Source organism: Lathamus discolor, chromosome 2 (assembly GCF_037157495.1).
Source record: "Lathamus discolor isolate bLatDis1 chromosome 2, bLatDis1.hap1, whole genome shotgun sequence".
Lineage (NCBI taxonomy): Eukaryota > Metazoa > Chordata > Aves > Psittaciformes > Psittacidae > Lathamus > Lathamus discolor.
The window spans coordinates 98,295,397-98,316,392 of record NC_088885.1 but is presented as its reverse complement, the minus strand read 5'-3'; the positions used below and the strand labels follow the sequence as shown (position 1 = coordinate 98,316,392).

Below are 20,996 nucleotides of genomic sequence, written 5' to 3'. Positions count from 1 at the left end.
TCAGTTTCCTAATCTGGCTTTGTTTTTTAGATAGAAAACTACTTGCTTCGTAATCATGAGACCAGAAAGTACCTGCAGGAGCAAGCATACCGGCTGCAGCAAGGCATTGTCACTAGTACCACTCAGCAGGTGAGAACTTGTTCCTTACTGGTGCTTCTCAGTGTCTAAAATCAGCCTGGGGGCAAAGTTCTCTCTCATTCTGTCAGAGTAGCTTAAAGCTTGATACGGCTTGAAGGTGAAACTTAGTTTCCCAAGAAATAATAATTATTAATGATAATATTTTGTGAAGGAAAAAGAAAGCTTTTGTTAGAAGGAGGCATTGAGTATAGTCGCAGTGTGTAGAGAAAGACACAAGCTATTTCTGGATGAGCTACTGTTGGAAGCGGGAACAGTTTAGTTTGTTCGTGCTGGGGAGTCTTGACTTTTCAGCAGGCTCTCATCAGTGTGACAAGCATCATCATAATGCTGTGCCAGTTTTGGAGTCTGAGTCAGTTCTAGCGTCTCTGCCTAGCACTGAGTAACCATGTAAACATGCCTTTAAGTGCCACCAGAGTAAATAGCCTTAGAGAGTAAGTCATTGTCTACCTTACGCATTCAGAACTATGGGTATCATGGGAAGCTGTACTCAGAGAAAGGGAGCAAAGGAAGGTGGAAGTTTTCTGTACTCTTTATACTCTGGACAGCTGAAAAGCCTTCCTGTCTAACACAGCCAAAAATACTGCTTGAATCTGAGAAGCTTCTGTGTTCTGTCAACTACTACCAGGTTTCCTAAATGCCACATGTTGTTTTGTTTCTTTGTCCTATCTCTTGAGAGATCTACAAGTGTTTTCTCTGGTAGCTTACCATTCTCTGTTCTAGTGCATTTCTTGTCAGTACCTGTCAGGGCTGTTTTCAGCTCTAGTACACCACTGAAGGAAGGTGGTTTAAGCAGAATAAAACTTATCACTGCCTTTGTTTTAAATTTGCTTCCATGTTTGTTTGCACCAGTTGTGTTGCCGTGCAAATGAGACACTCCAGCAAACAAGAGAGAAATATCTGTTTTGCTTTTCAGCTGAGTCAATGAAATTTCTTTGTTCTCTTCATTTATGGGTGTTTTTTGTAAAACTTAATTCAAAGTGGCCTCCTTCTACCTGTGTTATTAAAATATAATGGGGCAGAATTTTATTACTAGAACCTGAAATTATACTTTAACCTCTCGACAAAGCCACCTTTCTTTCCCAACTTTGTCTGAATTCAGTCTAGATCTTCTCATAGTTTGGTGGTTTTAGTTGTGCTTTTCTCCAGCAACGACACATGAGTCAAGTTTCAGTAATTGTAGTTTATTGTTATTTTAAAAGTAAAATTACTCATTTCTAAATGAAATTGTGTACAGTGAGGATGAATTTCAAAACCAGTTTTAATGGAGAGCTGGAAAAGATTTTTTAGTTAGGATGGTGGAACTGCATGATTATTCCCAGAGTGTTGGGGGATGGGGGGGTTGTGTTTTCTTTTTTTTCTCAGCCCAGATGTCCCAATGGGACTTTCCACTGTCTAATAATTAATTAGCTTTTTGTACTTTTACAAATAAACCCCATCCAAAACCCTTTGAAGAGGGAGAGTCATGTGAAGCAGAAAAGGAGCATGCTGTGAGATTATTTCAGTTCTTGTTGCTAATGATATCATGTGCTAGAACTCCCGACTTTTCATGATGATGACACATGCGCTCAGATGTTGCTTCAAAGTGTCAAATAGCCAGTTCTAATGAATGCTCCATGGGCTGATAAAGACTTTTAACTATCATGTCTCCTTGCCTCATATATCTTAATCAAAACTGACTGTATGTCAAGCATTCATATTGGTTTGTCATAATAAGGATATAAATACACTGCCCTGTATTTTCAGGATGTTGAATGAATTCTATTGCAGATACAGATTTAAGTTCAATTTATCCTACTGCAAAAGGTCTGATGGAAACTTCTACTTTGGTAGTGGTAATTTCCTTACAACAAAGAATATTTACATTGTGGAAAAAATGGTCCATAAGCCTGCACTGTTGTGTTTTGCTTAGACAGGAAAAATCTCTTGGCTTTTTTGACACAGCTTTCTTTTACTGTCTGAAATTCTTAACAATTCAGGAACCTTCAGAGCTAAGTGTTAGAATTGGCAACATTTTCAGTATTAAACTTGCTCAAAAAAAAACCCAGAACAATGCTTGAAATGGGTAACTTGTTGGTTATTTGCAGTTATCCTGGAGGCAACTGGGGGGTAGGGGGAGAAACAAGAAAGCGTTTCTATGGGTTTTCTTTAATATTAAAGTTCTATTTATTTTTCCAGTGCTTACGTGTGTCTTTGTGAGATATATTGCTTTTCTTCAGTGGCATTGATATACCTCTAATCTCTGATCATGTGTTTCCAGATTGTTATATTGTCTCTACAAGTCTCGCCATGTTGCTATTGATTTTCTACCCGGACTGAATTCAGTTTGCATTTCACCAATATTCTGATGTTTTATCTTTTCTGTGTCTTTTGTTCAAGTAGATGATTGACAGAATATGTGTTAAAGTGCAAGATCATCTCAACTCTTTAAGAAACTGTGGTGTGGATGCTGTACAGGAAGATGTCAAATCTGCAGAACGGCTTATGCGGGATGCTAAGAACTCCAAAACAGTAAGACTTTCCTAGCATACTGGTAATACTGAGACCAGTTCAGTGTGTGGTTGCAGCTTTTCTCTTTATGGGGAATTGAAATAACAATCTGTCAGAAAAGTATGTTTTCTCCAGATGATCACTTACAGGTAGTATTGAAAGTGACAAAATAATTCTAATTGATAAAGGCTTTGATTTAGCAGAGAGATTTCCTATTTGTCCAGGCTTGAAGACAGGTATTGATGAGCCTACTTTCCAAAGATATTCTTTCTGTCTTACAGCTCCTACCAAATCTGTATCACCTTGGTGGAGCCTCTTGGGCAGGAGCAAATGGTTCACTCTCCAATCCAATCCAAGAGACACTTGAATCCATGGCTGGAGAAGTCACAAGGGTTGTGGATGAACAACTTAAGGTCTGTGGATAGATGTGTTACCATCTCTCACATGCAAGAATAACTAAATCTGAGGTTTTCTGTTGCTAAATGCAGATGTACCACATTTGTTTGTTTGTTTAATTAACTTCTCAGTGTATTTGTACATAAGCTATATTTTCATTATTAGCTCCTTATAACTTTGGGCCTTGTCTGGATATTTGCCGGTTTAGAATGAAAAAAAATTGCTTTAGTGTTTGCAAAGGGCAGTAGGAGCAAAAACTGTTTACTGTCATCTGATTTTTGTCTTGTAGAAGGGGAAGAACTACCAGTTGCTCCTTAGACATTTAATAAAGGCATCTCTCAAACACCCTAAAAAGTCTCATGCCCTGCATGAAAGTACTCAGTAGTTAAGGTATCCCACTGGGGTGAAAGCTGCTTTTCTGTAGATGCCATTGCAGAATTTTTTTCCCAGTGACTCTTTTCAACCTGGTACAGAATTTCCACTTTAACTCTTTGGTTTGGATAACTTTTATGTATTGAGAGTGCCCCAAGAATTGCTACAGGCAGCTTTACAGGAAGTCTTTTCACAGGCTGCCTGTCAGACAACAGTTCTGGAAACAGACATCATTCATCTGTAAATATTCCCACCTGAGTTAGGCCAGCTCTTGTTCAGAAAATTCTACTTTCAACTATGTTAGATCTTACTGTATAATAAACATGAAATAGATATCCATACAGCACGTGCAAAGGTATCAGTCCAGGAAGAAGTCAAGGTGGGGAAACTTTAGCAACTGTTGGGATCTGTATGGAAGCTGATGAATTTAAGAATATGGTTCTGAGGCAATTCAGATCAACTTAAATTTATGATTAAGCTACCTTTCTTATGTTTCTCTGTATTTAAACTTATCAAAGGATCAGAAAGTGGAGGCTGAACTTTCAGTTGAAACAACATGAAAATGTTTCAGTTGGTGGGAATATAATGAAGAGCAGTAACAATACCATATTACTAATTATTTTTTGGAAATTAAAACGTTAATGAGGAGGAACATCGTGCTGAATTTCTAGTATTTTTCCTTTCCCCATTATATGAAATGAGGTGAAGTTTCCTTATCACTTTTTTTTTGATCTCTGAAGACATGAAAGCAATTTCTCCACCAGATTCTTCTCAGTAGAGTTTCTAGGATATCAGTGGGATGGGAATAGTCATGTCAGCCCTTTGTACAGGGCCCATACACTTAAATAAGTCCTGTGCATTTTGGAGAGTCTTAGAGAAGGCAGAGGCAGGGAGGAAAGCCTCTTCAGCATTTGGAATGTTGTTTATAGTTCCTGGCAGAAGACTGAGTTAATGGGTCTTCCATTTACACTTTCACACATTTACAGCAAAAGGCACTTTAGCTCAACCATTCTAACTTTTACATTTATTTCTGATTTGTGTAGCGTTAAAGTGCCTCACAAGAAACTATGAAGTCGTAATGCTCTTTGTATATTGTAACATTCATTCTTATTAATTTTACACTCAAGGCTGAAAGTTTTTCCTTTAGGTTCTGTGGTGCCATTCTTGGCATGAGAGAGAAAATGTTGAACGTGGATTAGGATTTTTGTTCCCAGTCTTTTAGGTCAATTTTAAAACATTATGTGCAGTTTATTACTTGTGGAGATAGATAAGAGAGCTCACATAAGTACAGTTCTTTTTGTAATTGCTGGGAGGAAATATCCTAGGTGCTGTAAATGGAGTTTTGATTTTTAGCTTCCATAGCAACCAGAGCCTGATTTTAGATAGAAGTGTTTGTTTGGAAATTGGGTAAAGTCAGTGAATGCTTTTCAGGCAACTAAGAAATTTTTTTTTTCTGTCATTTTTTTCCTTTTAACCTCAAAGAAAGGACAGGGGGGAGAAAGAAGTAAGAATAAGGAAAAGTAACATCTAGAAGTGAGTTGAGTTGGTCAAAGAAGAAATTACAGCAAGGCCATTGCATTTCTTTTCTCCTGCTGGTGTCACTGTGGACACACAGAACCCAGAGGGGCTTTATTCAGTTAAAAAGGCCCAAGGGAAAATCGTATGCAAGACAAAACAGTGCTTAGGCAAGAGAAGATTATGTTCCTGTTGAAATTTTCAAGTAAGGTCTTTAGTCTTTCCTCCTACTTCCCACTGACACCTTCATGCAGCATTTTGTCTTTGTAACTTTTATGATTGTGATCCATTAGGATGCACAGTTGCACCAGTGAATACATGGGTGTATGGGAAAACATGGGTGTGTCAGAAGTTCTCATTAGTAGTTTGCCTGGCTGTTTTGTCTGCCATTGAAGTTCTTCATCTTCCATATGGATAATGCTGCAGGGATTTGAAAGGCTCTTTTCTTAGTGTTATGACACCAGAATCTGCTTGGGGATTGAAGGATGGAGTGCAGGACAAGTCCTTAAAGTGCAGAGAATTTGGGAACTTAGAAACAAGCTCCGTATTAGCTATAATGGCAGTTGTCCCTTATACTTGTAAATCAAATGTTGTAAAGATCAGACTTCCCTGTACACTGTGGCTAGTTCATGCTGCTTTGTTGTCCTTGTAGATCTACTCTTAGGCAATTAAAAGCTACAGACTGCTGCTTTGAATCATTAAAATTATTGTGCAGTAATGGTAGTTTTATTTCTTACCTCAGTATCTGCGTATGAAAGTTGCCAGTTAGGGCTGTTCAAGTAGAAAAATGTTCTGGTAAGACAGAATTCAGCCTGAGGTCACTTACCGATGGAGCGAGATTGAGAAGAAAAAGGAAATCTGTAGAGTTTTCGCAGGGTACAGTTTGTTATTTTTGCACAATTTAAAAGCACCCAAGTTAGAGCTAGGTCTACCTAGGATACCATTTCAAGGAAACTATGATTTTGTTCCTTTTTTTGTTTGTAAATACCTTTTCTGTTTGGTTATCAACCTTCAGTCTTACTGGAGATGACTTGGCCTATTTCAGTAAAGCAGGCTCTGTCCTGTTCCTCTCTTCTTTCCATCTTTGAATTTAAAAAAAATAGCTCAAAAGCTGCATGCAGTATGGCATATGTTGAAAAATCTGCTGTCTTGCCCCACTTATGCACAGGATTTTGAGATGGGGGAAATGGGTCTTGCATGAACCAAGGATAGTGTCTTTATTCCCCCCACCACTTTGGAAGCACTGTAGCCTGAGGAGACCCCACGGTCACTGGAGTGGAGCAGGATGACAGCTTCAGTGTTCAAAGGGACCAGCTGCCAGAGAGAACCATCTGTTTGCTGATCTTTTCTAAGTGGCACTTCATGCTGGGAATGGACGTGGAGAGTTTGTTTTCAAATCCTGTGCTGATGAGCCTTGACCTCTTGCAATCTCTGAAATAAGTTATTTGATGGAAAATTAATTGATGATTGAACAGCCTGCAAATTCACCTAAAATAGATTTCCTGAGTTTCTGGGAATGGAGATAAAGTGAGGTGGATGTAGGAGAGAATTTAAACAATTGCCAGTCTTAACAGAAAATACTGTTTAGTGTGAATCTGTTTTACTGTACGCAGGTATATGTCAGCATGTAGGTAAATCAGTATGAATTTAAAATGTAGTTTTTCATGTGGCCAGATGGTTGTATCATTCCTTCTGTGGTCCTACCTAAGCTTTTTAGGTCCAAAAACTGAAAGCAATTAAAGGAAAGATGTTTCAGTGACATAGGGCACTAGTAGTGTTTCTGTGTCTTATCCTGATTCCTATGTGTGTACAATAGAGCTTTCCTGCACTTTTTGTGACACGGATTCGTACATGGGTGATTGTGAAGGACTGAGCCCTCACCTGTGTGTCTGTAGTGAGGGCTCCATAGCCTTCTAGTCAGAGCTGGGATTTGGAAAAGAAACCAGATAAAACAGGATTTAAACTAGAATTACCTTTTCTCACAGACACAGGAGATAAATCTAATGCGATTGAGAGGGTCTTCACAGCATAACATCATAGCATTAAAGTATATACAAAAGATTTTTCTAAGAGGAAGTCTAAGAAAGAAGAAGTTAGATTGGCAGGGGAGACCTTATTTTAGATGAAGAAAGTTGAAGGGGTTGGGGGTTACCCAGTCCTGTTTCTGGAGTATGTATGGTTTTCATTAAAAAAGAATAAAAGTTGTTGACTTCACCTAAGGTTCAGTGTGGACTTCCAGGTATATAAATGAGATCCATATATGAAGGGCTTGTATGCCCACTCAAATCATACTTGTAGCTACTTCTTAATATTTGGCTAGTATATTCCAGCTCTGTACAGCATGTCAAATTCTTACGAGTCTCCTTTCTTCATATACTCATGCCACTTACAAATTGGTGGGTCAATGAAAATTGATGATTCAGGGCACAGCTTAGAGCAAAGGCAGCTGCAGCAGAGCATCTACTGCTTCTACAGCATGCACAGGCAGCCATGGTGGGTGTACAAGGGAGATTCTGGCAAACACACAGATATGTAAATGCTTCATATTTAAAAAGGCAAACAAGTATAGTTGTGGGTCTTTTTCAAAACAAGTATGTTGTTCTTTCTTTATTTTGTAAAATGGATTGGAAATTAGGAAGATAATTTGTAAAAGTTGCAAGTCTAAAAGTGTCCTATGCACCAGAATAATTCTGTGATCTTTCAGCTGATGAAAACCTCAATAGCTGATGGTAGCTTTTGCTTACTGTGTTGTAGACACTCCTTGAGTCTATGGTGGATGCAGCAGAAAACCTGTGCCCAAGTGTAATGAAGAAAGCTCGCATCCGAGAAGACCTGATTGAGGCTAGCACTGAGAAGATTTCCATCCCGCGCACTTTTGTGAAAAATGTCCTCTTGGAGCAGTCTGGAATTGATATCCTCAATAAAATTAGGTACTGTAGAAGAATAACAGAACAAAATTAGTTATAGAATTTGGATCTTGGGTTGCGTGTATGTGTGTGTAGTAGAAGATTTTTTGAATGCTTTGGTGACTCACAAGAGACTATATTAAGGCATTCAAAGAGCCGGAAATTGGCGACAGGTCTGGTGAACTTAGTTCAAGACATTCAAATATTTGGGATTTCCAGGGATGTTGACTTGATCATTAATGCATGTGCTTCTGTTTTATTTAGTAAGAGTTTGGGCTTATGGTACACAAATAACATATTCATGACTGGTATGTTTTTTTAGCCTGTTTATGTTCTCAGGTAATACTGAACTACTGGAATAGATGAAAGTTGCACTTACTTGCTTTTTATGTTAACAGTGCTTTGAGTGTTGCTGCACTTAGCCTTGTCCTGTAGATGTAGCAGTCACTTTAAAACTTTGGGTGGGAGTTGTGCACAGCAGTCAGACATAGTTAAAAAATGGAAACTTGGATATTCAAGCCACAAACCTGGAACAGAAACAGCTACCCCAAATAACTTTTAGTTTGCTCTTTAAAAAGGAAAAAAAGTCTTTTACCTGACTTTCTGCTGCATCTTTTCTTTGTATTAAGCAGATACCAGTTTAATGAAGTATAAGGTGGTTGACCTGTACTTAAACCTTTACAGTTGCCATCATTTGTCTTAGGAATCCTTTCTGCTTGATGGAAAAGCATGTCATTTTGCATTGTGATGCTAATATCTTTGCAGAAGAAGGAAAACAGTAAGACTTAGAAATTAGTTTTGCAGAGTGCATCAAAATTGGCAGGAAAAGGTGTTAAGAACTTGAGCTATGCCTTCAGAGTGTTTAAAATGCTTCAGGAGTGAGTTGTCTTCACTTCAGTCCTATCAAAGAAATATTGACCCTGAAACAGTGATAATAGTTCCCATTCCACCTACAGAAGCTGCAACTGTCAGTGGGTGCCACACTGTCACCCTTCCTGCCTTATATTATTTGAAATTATTGTGTGAGTAACTGAAGGGAAATCCCTTCACTCTCATTCTCTTTCTGTCACGGCTTAGCTACCATTCTACCTCCCTATGAATTACATTGCTTTTCCAAGGAGTTTATTATCTTTTTTCCCGGGCTTTGTGCAGCAGTAGTGCTAGATCCAGATAGAAATAGCTTTGTTAATCCAATGTAACTCAGTCTACACATAAAAACCTTAAAGCAAAATGATGTTACTTACTGGTAAGTGTCAGTTGAAACAGTTGCCCTTGACACTGTAGAGGCAGGAGTGATGGAACTTCAGGCATACGTGCTTGTCAGCTGTAGATCAGCTGCCTTCCACAGCCTGAGCCTTTTCTACTGTGGCAAAAGATGGGCCTCCAAGGAAACAATTCAAGGTACACATTTCCTTGCTAAGAGGTTAACAGTGAAACCTCAGTTCAGGTGTGGGGTGTGTGGGTGTTCCACATGCATCTATGTAATGGGATTGGCAGACATTAAGATCTTGCGAAAAAGAGGTTACCTAGAGCAAAAAGAGGAAGACAAGTGTGGTGGTTTAAACCCAACCACAAAGCTTGTTCACTCAATCCCCTCCCCCCCCCCTTTTTTTTTTATCCCTCTTTCTTTACTTCCCCCCTCTCCCCCGGCCCTCCCTGCTCCCAGAGGGATGGGGAGGAGAATTGAGAGAATGTAACTCCCACGGGGTTGAGATAAGAACAGCCCAGTAACTAAGGTATAACACAAACCACTGCTGCTACCACCAATGATAATAACGATAAGAGAAAATAACGAGAATATGATACCACTGCCGAATGAGTTCGATCCCCCTGAAGAGAGCCTGTGCCCTTCCGGGTAACTCCCAGTTACCTCCCTGGGCATGACGTGCTGTGGTATGGAATACCTCTTTGGCTAGTTTGGGTCAGGTGTCCTGTCTGCTTCCTCCTGGCCTCCCCTCATCCCCAGCAGAGCATGAGACTCACAAAGTCCTTGGCCAGAATAAACATTACTGAGCAACAACTAAAACCAATCGGTGTTATCAGCTCTGTTCCCAGGCTGGAAGTCAAAACGCAGAGCTTGCACCAGCTACTAAGAAGGAGAAAAAAAGGCTACTGGTAAACCCAGGACAGTAGTGAGCATATCACTCGGAAATCCTGATTTTTCAGATGTCTTCATGGGTTTTCTTTCCTTCTCTCTTGGCCTGACGTCACGTTCCTGGTTTCCCAAGAACTCAAGAGGAACTTGTTGAAAACAGCCGGCCTTTCTTGAGAGCATATTGCTTCGAAATCCTGATTTTTCAGATGCCTTCGTGGGTTTTGTTTCTTTCTCTCGTGGCCTGACGTCACGTTCCTGGTTTCCCAAGAACTCAAAAGGAACTTGCTGAAAATCTCCTGCGTTTCTTGGGAGCATATCACCCGGAAATTCTGATTTTTCACATGCGTCTGTGGGTTGTGTTTCCTTCTCTCGCTGCCTTACATCTGCGTTTGTTGTGAGCATATTCCGTAGCTCGGTTGAGGTCTGAGGTCGAGAAGTCACCTCTTCTTCTTCTTCGTCACGTGATGATGACTCCTGCTCAAATGCTGGACCGGGTGGTGAATACATTGTTTCTTCATCTTCAGAGGTGCTTTCCCAGCATCCTTGTTTTTAACTGTGAACTCAAGAGAAACAGCTTCGAGAGCCGATAAATCAGCATTGTGAAGAGTGACTATTAATCCGGTCTCATCTGTCATAATCACAACCCTTCGTGCCCCACGTTGGGCGTCAAAAAGAACTGTTGAGAACTGTTGTGGTTTAAACCCAACCACAAAGCTTGTTCACTCAATCCCCTCCCCCCCCCCTTTTTTTTTTTATCCCTCTTTCTTTCCTTCCCCCCTCTCCCCCGACCCTCCCCGCTCCCAGAGGGATGGGGAGGAGAATTGAGAGAATGTAACTCCCACGGGTTGAGATAAGAACAGTCCAGTAACTAAGGTATAACACAAACCACTGCTGCTACCGCCAATGATAATATTGATAAGAGAAAATAACAAGAGAATACGATACCACCGCCGAACGAGTTTGACACCCCCTGAAGAGAGTCCGTGCTCTTCTGGGTAACTCCCAGTACCTCCCTGGGCATGATGTGCTGTGGTATGGAATACCTCTTTGGCTAGCTTGGGTCAGGTGTCCTGTCTCTCCTTCCTCCCGGCCTCCCCTCGTCCCCAGCAGAGCATGAGACTCACAAAGTCCTTGGCCAGAATAAACATTACTGAGCAACAACTAAAACCAATCGGTGTTATCAGCTCTGTTCCCAGGCTGGAAGTCAAAACGCAGAGCTTGCACCAGCTACTAAGAAGGAGAAAAAAGGCTACTGGTAAACCCAGGACAGTAGTGAGCATATCACTCGGAAATCCTGATTTTTCAGATGTCTTCATGGGTTTTCTTTCCTTCTCTCTTGGCCTGACGTCACGTTCCTGGTTTCCCAAGAACTCAAGAGGAACTTGTTGAAAACAGCCGGCCTTTCTTGAGAGCATATTGCTTCGAAATCCTGATTTTTCAGATGCCTTCGTGGGTTTTGTTTCTTTCTCTCGTGGCCTGACGTCACGTTCCTGGTTTCCCAAGAACTCAAAAGGAACTTGCTGAAAATCTCCTGCATTTCTTGGGAGCATATCACCCGGAAATCCTGATTTTTCACATGCGTCTGTGGGTTGTGTTTCCTTCTCTCGTTGCCTTACATCTGCGTTTGTTGTGAGCATATTCCGTAGCTCGGTTAAGGTCCGAGGTTGAGAAGTCACCTCTTCTTCTTCCTCGTCACGTGATGATGACTCCTACTCAAATGCTGGACCGGGTGGTGAATACATTGTTTCTTCATCTTCAGAGGTGCTTTCCCAGCATCCTTGTTTTCAACTGTGAACTCAAGAGAAACAGCTTCGAGAGCCGATAAATCAGCATTGTGAAGAGTGACTATTAATCCGGTCTGATCTGTCATAATCACAACCCTTCGTGCCCCACGTACGTTGGGCGCCAAAAAGAACTGTTGAGAACTGTTGTGGTTTAAACCCAACCACAAAGCTTGTTCACTCATTCCCCTCCCCCTTTTTTTTTTTTCTCCCTCTTTCTTTCCTTCTCCCCTCCCCCACCCCGACCCTCCCCGCTCCCAGAGGGATGGGGAGGAGAATTGAGAGAATGTAACTCCCACGGGTTGAGATAAGAACAGCCCAGTAACTAAGGTATAACACAAACCACTGCTGCTACCACCAATGATAATAATGATAAGAGAAAATAACAAGAGAATACGATACCACCGCCGAATGAGTTTGAGCCCCCCGAAGAGAGCCCGTGCTCTTCCGGGTAACTCCCAGTTACCTCCCTGGGCATGACGTGCTGTGGTATGGAATACCTCTTTGGTCAGTTTGGGTCAGGTGTCCTGTCTCTGCTTCCTCCCGGCCTCCCCTCATCCCCAGCAGAGCATGAGACTCACAAAGTCCTTGGCCAGAATAAGCATTACTGAGCAAGAATTAAAACCAATCGGTGTTATCAGCTCTGTTCCCAGGCTGGAAGTCAAAACACAGAGCTTGCACCAGCTACTAAGAAGGAGAAAAAAGGCTACTGGTAAACCCAGGACAGTATCCACCCCTTATTCCATACCATTCACATCATGCTCGGATTCCACATTTTCAATATTCCATCTCTCTTACATATCTATATATACTCTCACATACACACAAAGACAAAAAAAAAAGAAATAATTTCTTAGTGCATGGACCAATCCCTTTAATGCTGTCGAGTCCGTTCTGTCCATAATGTCAGGTTCCATCCCTTGTAACAGTCTTTCAGGGCAGGAAAGGCTGTGTGCAGTGTTGGATCGTTGCCTGCTGATGCTGATTGTTCCTTCACTGCAGAACTCATCTGGTTTTATCAGATTTTATTCTCTGTTGGGATGATGGTTGGAGGAAAGTCAGGCCCGGTCGCTGGTAACCTGAAGACATCTAGTTGATGGGCTATAAAAGTATTACACAGCATTCGACAGCATACAATTAAGCTCATTGGCTGTTTTCCCCTAAAATCAAATCCGGTTGAGGTATACATCGTACTTCCCCATCTTCCCGCATTACCCACCAAGTATATCCGGGCCCCTGAGCAAAGGCAATCCCACGAGTTGGTTTGCCTTTACCTGAAGCAGGAATAACCCAGACTGTCTTCCCCAGCAAATTCTTCATGTGCACCACAGGAACTTTGTCCCCCTCTACAATATGTAAAAGTTCTGACTGGGCTGGGCCAGCTCTATTGGCCGATCCTCTGGTGTTAACCAACCAGGTGGCCTTTGGTAAGCGTGTATCCCAATGCTTGAAAGTTCCCCCACCCATTGCTCTCAGTGTGGTTTTTAACAGCCCATTGTACAGTTCGGTTTTCCCAGAGGCTGGTGCATGGTAGGGGATGTGATATACCCACTCAATGCCATGCTCTTTGGCCCAAATGTCTATAAGGTTATTCCGGAAATGAGTCCCATTGTGTGACTCAGTTCTCTCTGGGGTGCCGTGTCGCCACAAAATCTGTTTCTCAAGGCCCAGGATGGTGTTCCGGGCAGTGGTGTGGGGCACAGCATATGTTTCCAGCCATCCTGTGGTTGCTTCCACAATGGTAAGCACATGGCACTTGCCTTGGCGGGTTGGTGGGAGTGTGATATAGTCAATCTGCAAGGCTTCCCCATATTTGTACTTCAGCCATCATCCTCCATACGAAAGAGGCTTTAACCGTTCGGCTTGTTTAATTGCAGCACATGTTTCACACTCATGAATAACATGGGCGATAGTGTCCATTGTTAAGTCCACCCCTTGGTTACAGGCCCATCTGTATGTTGCATCTCTGCTATGATGGCCTGAAGTGTCATGGGCACACTGGGCCAAAAATAATTCACATTTATGTTGCCAATCTAAGTCCATCTGAGCTACTTCAATCTTAGCAGCTTTATCGCTAGGAAATCCTGATTTTTCACATGCCTTTGTGGGTTTTCTCTCGTGGCCTTACATCACGTTCCTGGTTTCCCAAGAACTCAAAAGGAACTTGCTGAAAATCGCCTGCATTTCTTGGGAGCATATCCCTCGGAAATCCTGATTTTTCAGATGCCTTCGTGGGTTTTGTTTCTTTCTCTTATGGCCTGACGTCACGTTCCTGGTTTCCCAAGAACTCAAAAGGAACTTGCTGAAAATCTCCTGCGTTTCTTGCGAGCATATCACTCGGAAATCCTGATTTTTCAGATGCCTTCATGGGTTTTGTTTCCTTCTCTCATTGCCTTACATCTGCATTTGTTGCGACCATATTCCGTAGCTCGGTTGAGGTCCGAGGTCGAGAAGTCACCTTATAATAACACAAACCACTGCTGCTACCACCAATGATAATAATGATAAGAGAAAATAACAAGAGAATACGATACCACCGCTGAATGAATTCGACGCCCCCCGAAGAGAGCCTGTGCCCTTCCGGGTAACTCCCAGTTACCTCCCTGGGCATGATGTGCTGTGGTATGTAATACCTCTTTGGTCAGTTTGGGTCAGGTGTCCTGTCTCTGCTTCCTCCCGGCCTCCCCTCGTCCCCAGCAGAGCATGAGACTCACAAAGTCCTTGGCCAGAATAAGCATTACTGGGCAACAACTAAAACCAATTGGTGTTATCAGCTCTGTTCCCAGGCTGGAAGTCAAAACACAGAGCTTGCACCAGCTACTAAGGAGAAAAATGGCTGATGGTAAACCCAGGACACCAAGTTATGATGGTAAAGACTGGAGAAGAAGCACTGTACAGTTGTCCTTCAACTGACAGACAAACACAAAAAGAAACTGAGAAAATGGCTGGATTGTAGTGTTAAACAGGCAGCACTGTTCTAATCCTATTCACCTGAGGTTCATGTTTCTCTGACTCCGGAGGTGGAGTGTTCCGTACTGCATTTCACATGTGGTTTTAATTCGGCTCTCTTACCCAATGTTTTCATTTCAGCTTTTAGAAAAATGTGAAAAGCAGGTTAAATATGGTACAGAGGCTCTTCTGTTTATTATGTGATTCATGAGTTTATTTCTGAAACCTGCAGTCATGTATCCTGACACCCTGTAATGTTTTACTTCAAATAAAGTGACAGCCCTGTGGGTAATCATTGCACTGTTGAACGTGTAATAGAGACAAAATTCTCCTGTGTGAATTAAATTTTCTGTCTCATTTTAATCCTCACACAGTGAAGTAAAGCTGACAGTGGCTTCTTTCCTGTCTGACCGAGTGGTAGATGAAATCCTGGATGCACTTTCCCATTGCCATCACAAACTGGTGAGTATTTGCATGGTTGATAGCTGATTATGTTGGGTATTTTAACAGTGCCATTGACATTCATAACTTGTTCAGTTTCCTCCTAGCACAGCTCTATTTTGAAATTGGTCTTATTTTCATTGGCATCACTGTCATAATTTGAAATACAATTGTGGGGCTCTTGCCTCCTTGCTTTAAGGAAGATACAGCCTTGGGAGAGGCTGCATTATATATTTGTCCTATTATCTTGTGGACTGTTGTCATATCTAAAACTAGAAATGCCATCAGGATGCAGCATTGAGTGATTAGTTACAAACAGTGCCAGTACTTGTCCTGGTGAGATAATAAGAGCTGGTTGCTCATGAAATGAGAGGTAAAATTTCATTCTTTAGAGAAGGGACTGTTGAGATCTTGTTCTCTGAACAAGTACATCTTGAGGCTTCCTCAGAAAAAAATAGGTATAAATTTGGAAGAGAAAGGAGGAGAAACATAGCAAAGGAAACACTGTTTCGTTATTTGAAGGTGCTTAGCTGTCAGAAGGCACAGTTGTTCATTATAAAGGTTGTTGCTTCACCAGAAGTAGAAGAAATAAACAACTGTGTACCTACAGAAAAACATTTCTACTTCTAATGTAAGTAAATTACATTAAAGGGCCTTTGTATGGAATATCCAGTGCTTTTTTTAAAGAAGCCATTGGGTGATCATGGTGGTAATCCTCCTGGTAGAAATTGCTCTTCATTTCTAATTGAAACTTGTCTGGCTTCAGCTTGCAGTCATGGATTTTTTCAGAAGCTTTTCACCACAACATAAGGGAAGCATATATATTTTCTTCTCTGTGAAAATCCTCATACATAGAAAACAAATCACTCTTTCTCCCCTGCCCCCCTTTAAAAAATAAAAAAGTTAAAAAATTAAAGGATTGAGTTATTTGAGGGTGTGTCTTCATGATACAGAGCAGCATTGTGTAAAGATACCACCTCTGGTCTCAGGAGCTATGCAGCAGTGGCCACGTTGATGAGCTGCAGTTAGTCCTGGAGCAGGCTCAGCTGGCATGAGCAGTGGGCTGTCTCTGTCTAGTGTTATTGCACAACGTAGTCATGCCCCGACTCTTGCACCGTAAGTCATTTTCTCCAGTCTTTGAGTCACTTCAGTGAGAATCCACTGCACTTTCTCCAGCTGTTTTAAAAGCCTCTTTTAAAACTATGGTCACAGAACCAGACAGACTATTCCAATATTTTAACCAACAATATATATAGGAACCAAACTCTTTTTCTCCTAATACTCTTTACTCTTCGTATTTATATAGCCAAGAAGGTGAGTGCCTTCCTTTTGTCAGTGTTTTCAGTGGTACCTCATTTTCAAAATTGGGGTTTGCTCCCTCCCAGTAATGGTTTCTGGATGCTTGACACTTGCTGCTTTTCAGGATTGTGTCCATAGCTAGTTGCCAGTGCTCTTAGTTCCTAAGGAATAATTGTGTGTACATTTTATTTGAGTTGATTTACTTTGTGATCCATTTTGGCCTGCATCACTAACATGTCCTCTTCACTGTTCAACTCTCCTGTGTTTGTTAGTTGCGGATTATTTCAGATAGTGTTGCAGCAGGGAGGAATCATGACATGACCATTGTGATCCATAAGTGTGATTTGTCCACTGGGCTTCTACCTCCGGTTAATATAGCAACAGTAATACATGAATATGCAAATACTAGGCGCTTGATTGGTTCTGGCATAAGTAAGGCATTGCGTAAGCTCATTATTTTTTGCGGTTAAACTGTGTACTTTTATATTCTCTATTTTTATGTGCTTATCTTGTTTATTAGTTAGTGTCCTTGTCTGTAATTGGCCAGAGCATGGTGCTTCCCTCCAGATGTCCCTCAGTTCCTCATTATCTGCTGCTAGTAAGTCTGCACCATTCTCTAAACAAATGTTCTATTTCAGCTCCTTGATGGGAACGTGACCTTTCTCTGTTAGCCACTTCTTCACAATTCCCCCTTTTTCTTTATGAAGGAGTAAGGACTGAGTCAGGAGTCGTTGTAAACAAGCAGAACAACATTGCAAAGCACAACAAAGCAACAAGCCCCCTATAATTATGAGTCCTATAACGGCGAAGCAGCTTGTGAAGCAAACGTATATGCAGCTCTATGAAGCGAACCTCGATTTTCAAATAACTTGAGGAATTCAAAATCTGTACTTCTAAAATCAGCTAAATATTTCCGAAGCGCTATAAGCAGGTCACTTTTGTGATAAAATTTGTTCCGTCAAGCTACACGAAAGGCCTTTTGTTTTAGCCAGCTCTGGCAAAGATACCTTATAGACTGACAACCACCACGAAAGAACTCTACTGTAGGGTCACACTGATGACAGAAACTACAGGGTTGTCGAAGCACTTTTTGTATCTCTAACTTCGGTTGTACCACTTTATGGTTGTGGCCATGGACCGGATCTAGGAGGGCAGCCGTGCTCAATGAAAGCTCTATGTTGATCAAGGAGTTAAGTTCTTCTATCAGTGGCTGTAGCACTCGGTGCAGGCGATGCTCCTCCCGGGCCTGCGAGTCAGGGTCCATGCGCTAGCTCGGAGATGCCGTCACTGGAGCTTCTGCAGCAGCCGGTCTTAGCCACTTGGATGGTACCCACAAGTGTCCTGTGGGAGCAGAAACACAGGTGTAACCACAGCCCAGATACATTACTTCTGCCGGTCCCTGCCACAAATCTGTATTAGGATCTCGATAGTACGCCTTAAAAGAAGGCTTTATCTTTTGCGCTTCTGTTTATACAAAGTGCTTAACAACCGCTGGAGTTTGTTCATCACCAAAGATACATAGATAATTTAACGTATACAATGTTAAGGAAATCCGCTCTTGAACATCTATTATGTCTGAATGTTTCTTTTAACGGCCAAGCGGATGGCCACTTACTTAGAGAAACTATGGTAATATCAGCACCAGAGTCAAGCAATGCAGTCAAAGTTGTTGAGTGATTTCCCCAAGTTAATATTGCTGTAATCTCTGGGCGGGTTGTCATCGATAGAGAAAATAGGGCGAGTCCTCTGGTAGATCCAAAACCACCAGTGCCACGAACGGTTTGATGTGCTTCTGATATTAACTGCGAAATGGGCACAAGTTGTGCTATGCGTGTGCCTTTTGGTATATGCAGAGGAGGATAGTCAGTCTTTGCCATAATCTTAATTTCGCCCATATAGTCAGCATCGATGACACCTGGAACAATGAATAGTCCTTTCAACACGGATGATGATCTCCCCAGTAACAAGGCTCCTATAGGCTTATTATTTAAAGTCAAAGGACCATATATTCCGGTAGAGAGCAACGACATGGTCTTATCATATAAGGTAGTGTCTACTGCGGTTGCCAACTCCATTCCGAGGCTGCTGGCGGTGGCTGGTTGCAAGGCAATGGAGTTCGACTTGCTGTGTACACACGTTGAGGCGCAGGGGCTGTAGGACTCGTGCTTGGGATCATCGCTTGACGGGTCTTGGCGCTCTGCTGCCTGTTTGCCGACCGGTTCTGTTTACATCAACAGGTAGCAGCACAATGGTTATCCATTTGACAATTAGGGCACCAAACTGAGTGGTGGCAATCTTTTCTCATGTGCCCATTTTGACCACATCTAAAACATCGAGGACCCTTGACCATACCGGTGGCTTGCAATGGTGCCAAGGCCGCTAATACTTGTGAATGACCTTTTTTTTTTTTTTTTTTGAATTGCCTCTCCCACTGCTTTTACCACCTCAACCAACATTGCCTGATGCCCCATAGGTACCCGTGTCATACGTTCTAACATCTCTTCTACAGTGGCATTTGCAGGTAACTGAACAAGTATCTGCCTTACAGCATCATTACAGTTCTGTATTGCACACTGACACAGTAAAATACCATGCATGTATTCTGGAGTACCTGACTTCCTTATAGCATCAGCTACCCTATCCACAAAGGTACTGAAGGGCTCATCCTTTTTCTGTATCACTTTCATGTAGGCAGGAGCTGCACTAGTATCTTTAATCTGTGATAGAGCTCGTAAGGCTAGTCTCATAGATTCCTTTAACAATTCTGGACCTAGCTGGACTCGAGCCTCCTTAGTGGAGAACTGCCCAATTTCCATCAGGTGTTGTAATTGCACCCCAATCAGGGGATCTCCCTGGCCTCCTTGAACTGCAACCGCCTCTTGACAAGCTTCCTGCCAATACATGTTCCATAACAACAACTGCAAAGGGGTAAGAATTAATTTCACAATACTTTTAATATCCTCGATTAACAGCAAATGTGTTCCCCAAATATATGACAACATTTGCCTAGTGGGTTCATACTGAATGCCTGTAGAAGAAACAGTTTGCCTTAACTGAGATAACAATTTCCAATTTAATAGAGACATTTCAGCATTCACTGCCTGACCTTGAGGGTTAATCTGGTACTTAACAGGAAAGGCAAGAATCTTATCCTGCAACGCCTGCGAACAATCAAAATCATTGTTTGACAGAGCCTCTCTCTGAATAGATTTCCAATCTATCGCCTGGATTCGCATTTGTCTACCTGTGTTCTGCAACTTTACCCTTTCCTTACAACAACTTTCTTGCGATTTAACCCTTTCCTTACAACGACCTTCTTGCTCTCCTTTTTTCTTTACATGATCTTTACGGTCTTTATCAGTCGAACAAGACGGCTGTGCAGCTAAAAATACTCCACTATTCTGATAGTGAGCAGCTTCCTCTTACAGGGTCTCTTCCTCCGATGGAGTTAACCCCTCTTCCGAGGATTCTGCCAGGGGTGCGGATGGGTCTATCTTTATATCAAAGTTGACTGTCGATGTTATGGGCGGATCAGAAACATAATCCTCGCCAACCTGATAGTGAGTCAGACCAGCTGGAGGAGCTGGAGAAGAAAGGGCTGAAAGTTTCTCCTGAGCTGCAGCCGCGACCTTCCGCTCAGCTGCATACTTATGTAGGCAATTAATAACTGACCTCCAGTCTTTAGCACATTTTTTCGCTTGCTTGTTATCATCAATCACTTTATTCCAAAGCTCATCCCCAAACTTCCTCCATTCGGGTAGATCAAATACATCGTTAAGATCTCGGAAACAACCTAACTCTCTCGCGTATTCTAACAGAGCCTTTTATCCCTTAGTTAAGTCCAATTCCTTACCCACTCCCCGCTTCTCTAAGAAGCATTTAAATAAATCATATGCTGCCTCTCTATCCATTACAATTTAACACATAAGACATTGGCACAAGTGCAGCTCACCAGGAGGCAGATGAAATATGGGCGGCGAGACAAGGAGAATCTTGCTCAGGCTCTCGGAACCGACGCTGCCTGCAGCGAAACGTTCTTAGACTTCCGAAGGCTGCTTTCTTCGGAGCTTTCCCAATCCCTGCTGTTGTCCCAGCCTTTAAAGGTACCTGGGTCCCTGTTCCAGTCGGTCCGCTCCCCTCCTATTCCAGCTGTCTTCTTCGCTCAGTCAAGCAACAGCAAGAGGGTCCCTGTTCGAGTGCGGATTTGTCGCAGCAGGGAGGAATCATGACATGACCATTGTGATCCATAAGTGTGATTTGTCCACTGGGCTTCTACCTCCGGTTAATATAGCAACAGTAATACATGAATATGCAAATACTAGGCGCTTGATTGGTTCTGGCATAAGTAAGGCATTGCATAAGCTCATTATTTTTGCGGTTAAACTGTGTACTTTTATATTCTCTATTTTTATGTGCTTATCTTGTTTATTAGTTAGTGTCCTTGTCTGTAATTGGCCAGAGCATGGTGCTTCCCTCCAGATGTCCCTCAGTTCCTCATTATCTGCTGCTAGTAAGTCTGCACCATTCTCTAAACAAATGTTCTATTTCAGCTCCTTGATGGGAACATGACCTTTCTCTGTTAGCCACTTCTCTACAAGATAGTACAGTACTATTGAA

The 20,996-nt window shown here is 42.0% G+C and overlaps 1 protein-coding gene and 1 long non-coding RNA gene across 6 annotated transcripts in view; one reads left to right on the top strand and one right to left on the bottom strand.

Annotated features, from left to right (window-relative positions):
• Nucleotides 1-20,996, top strand: part of CARMIL1 (capping protein regulator and myosin 1 linker 1) — a 205,774-nt gene that overhangs the window by 141,458 nt on the left and 43,320 nt on the right. For all 3 annotated transcript variants that reach the window (XM_065667848.1, XM_065667849.1, XM_065667850.1), the window contains 5 exons: nt 31-129; nt 2,518-2,646; nt 2,907-3,038; nt 7,663-7,838; nt 15,014-15,101. In XM_065667848.1, the coding sequence (XP_065523920.1) occupies nt 31-129; nt 2,518-2,646; nt 2,907-3,038; nt 7,663-7,838; nt 15,014-15,101 (624 nt within the window). The remainder of the gene's footprint in view (nt 1-30; nt 130-2,517; nt 2,647-2,906; nt 3,039-7,662; nt 7,839-15,013; nt 15,102-20,996) is intronic.
• LOC136008491 (uncharacterized) lies at nt 7,485-10,635 on the bottom strand. 3 transcript variants are annotated; one of them, XR_010610101.1, is made up of 4 exons: nt 9,621-10,635; nt 9,059-9,340; nt 8,194-8,356; nt 7,485-7,841 (listed from the first exon to the last, which is right to left on the bottom strand). It is a non-coding gene; the product is annotated as an uncharacterized LOC136008491 (long non-coding RNA). The 3 variants fall into 3 exon arrangements; XR_010610102.1 differs by having other exon boundaries at nt 8,194-8,341; XR_010610103.1 differs by having other exon boundaries at nt 9,719-10,635.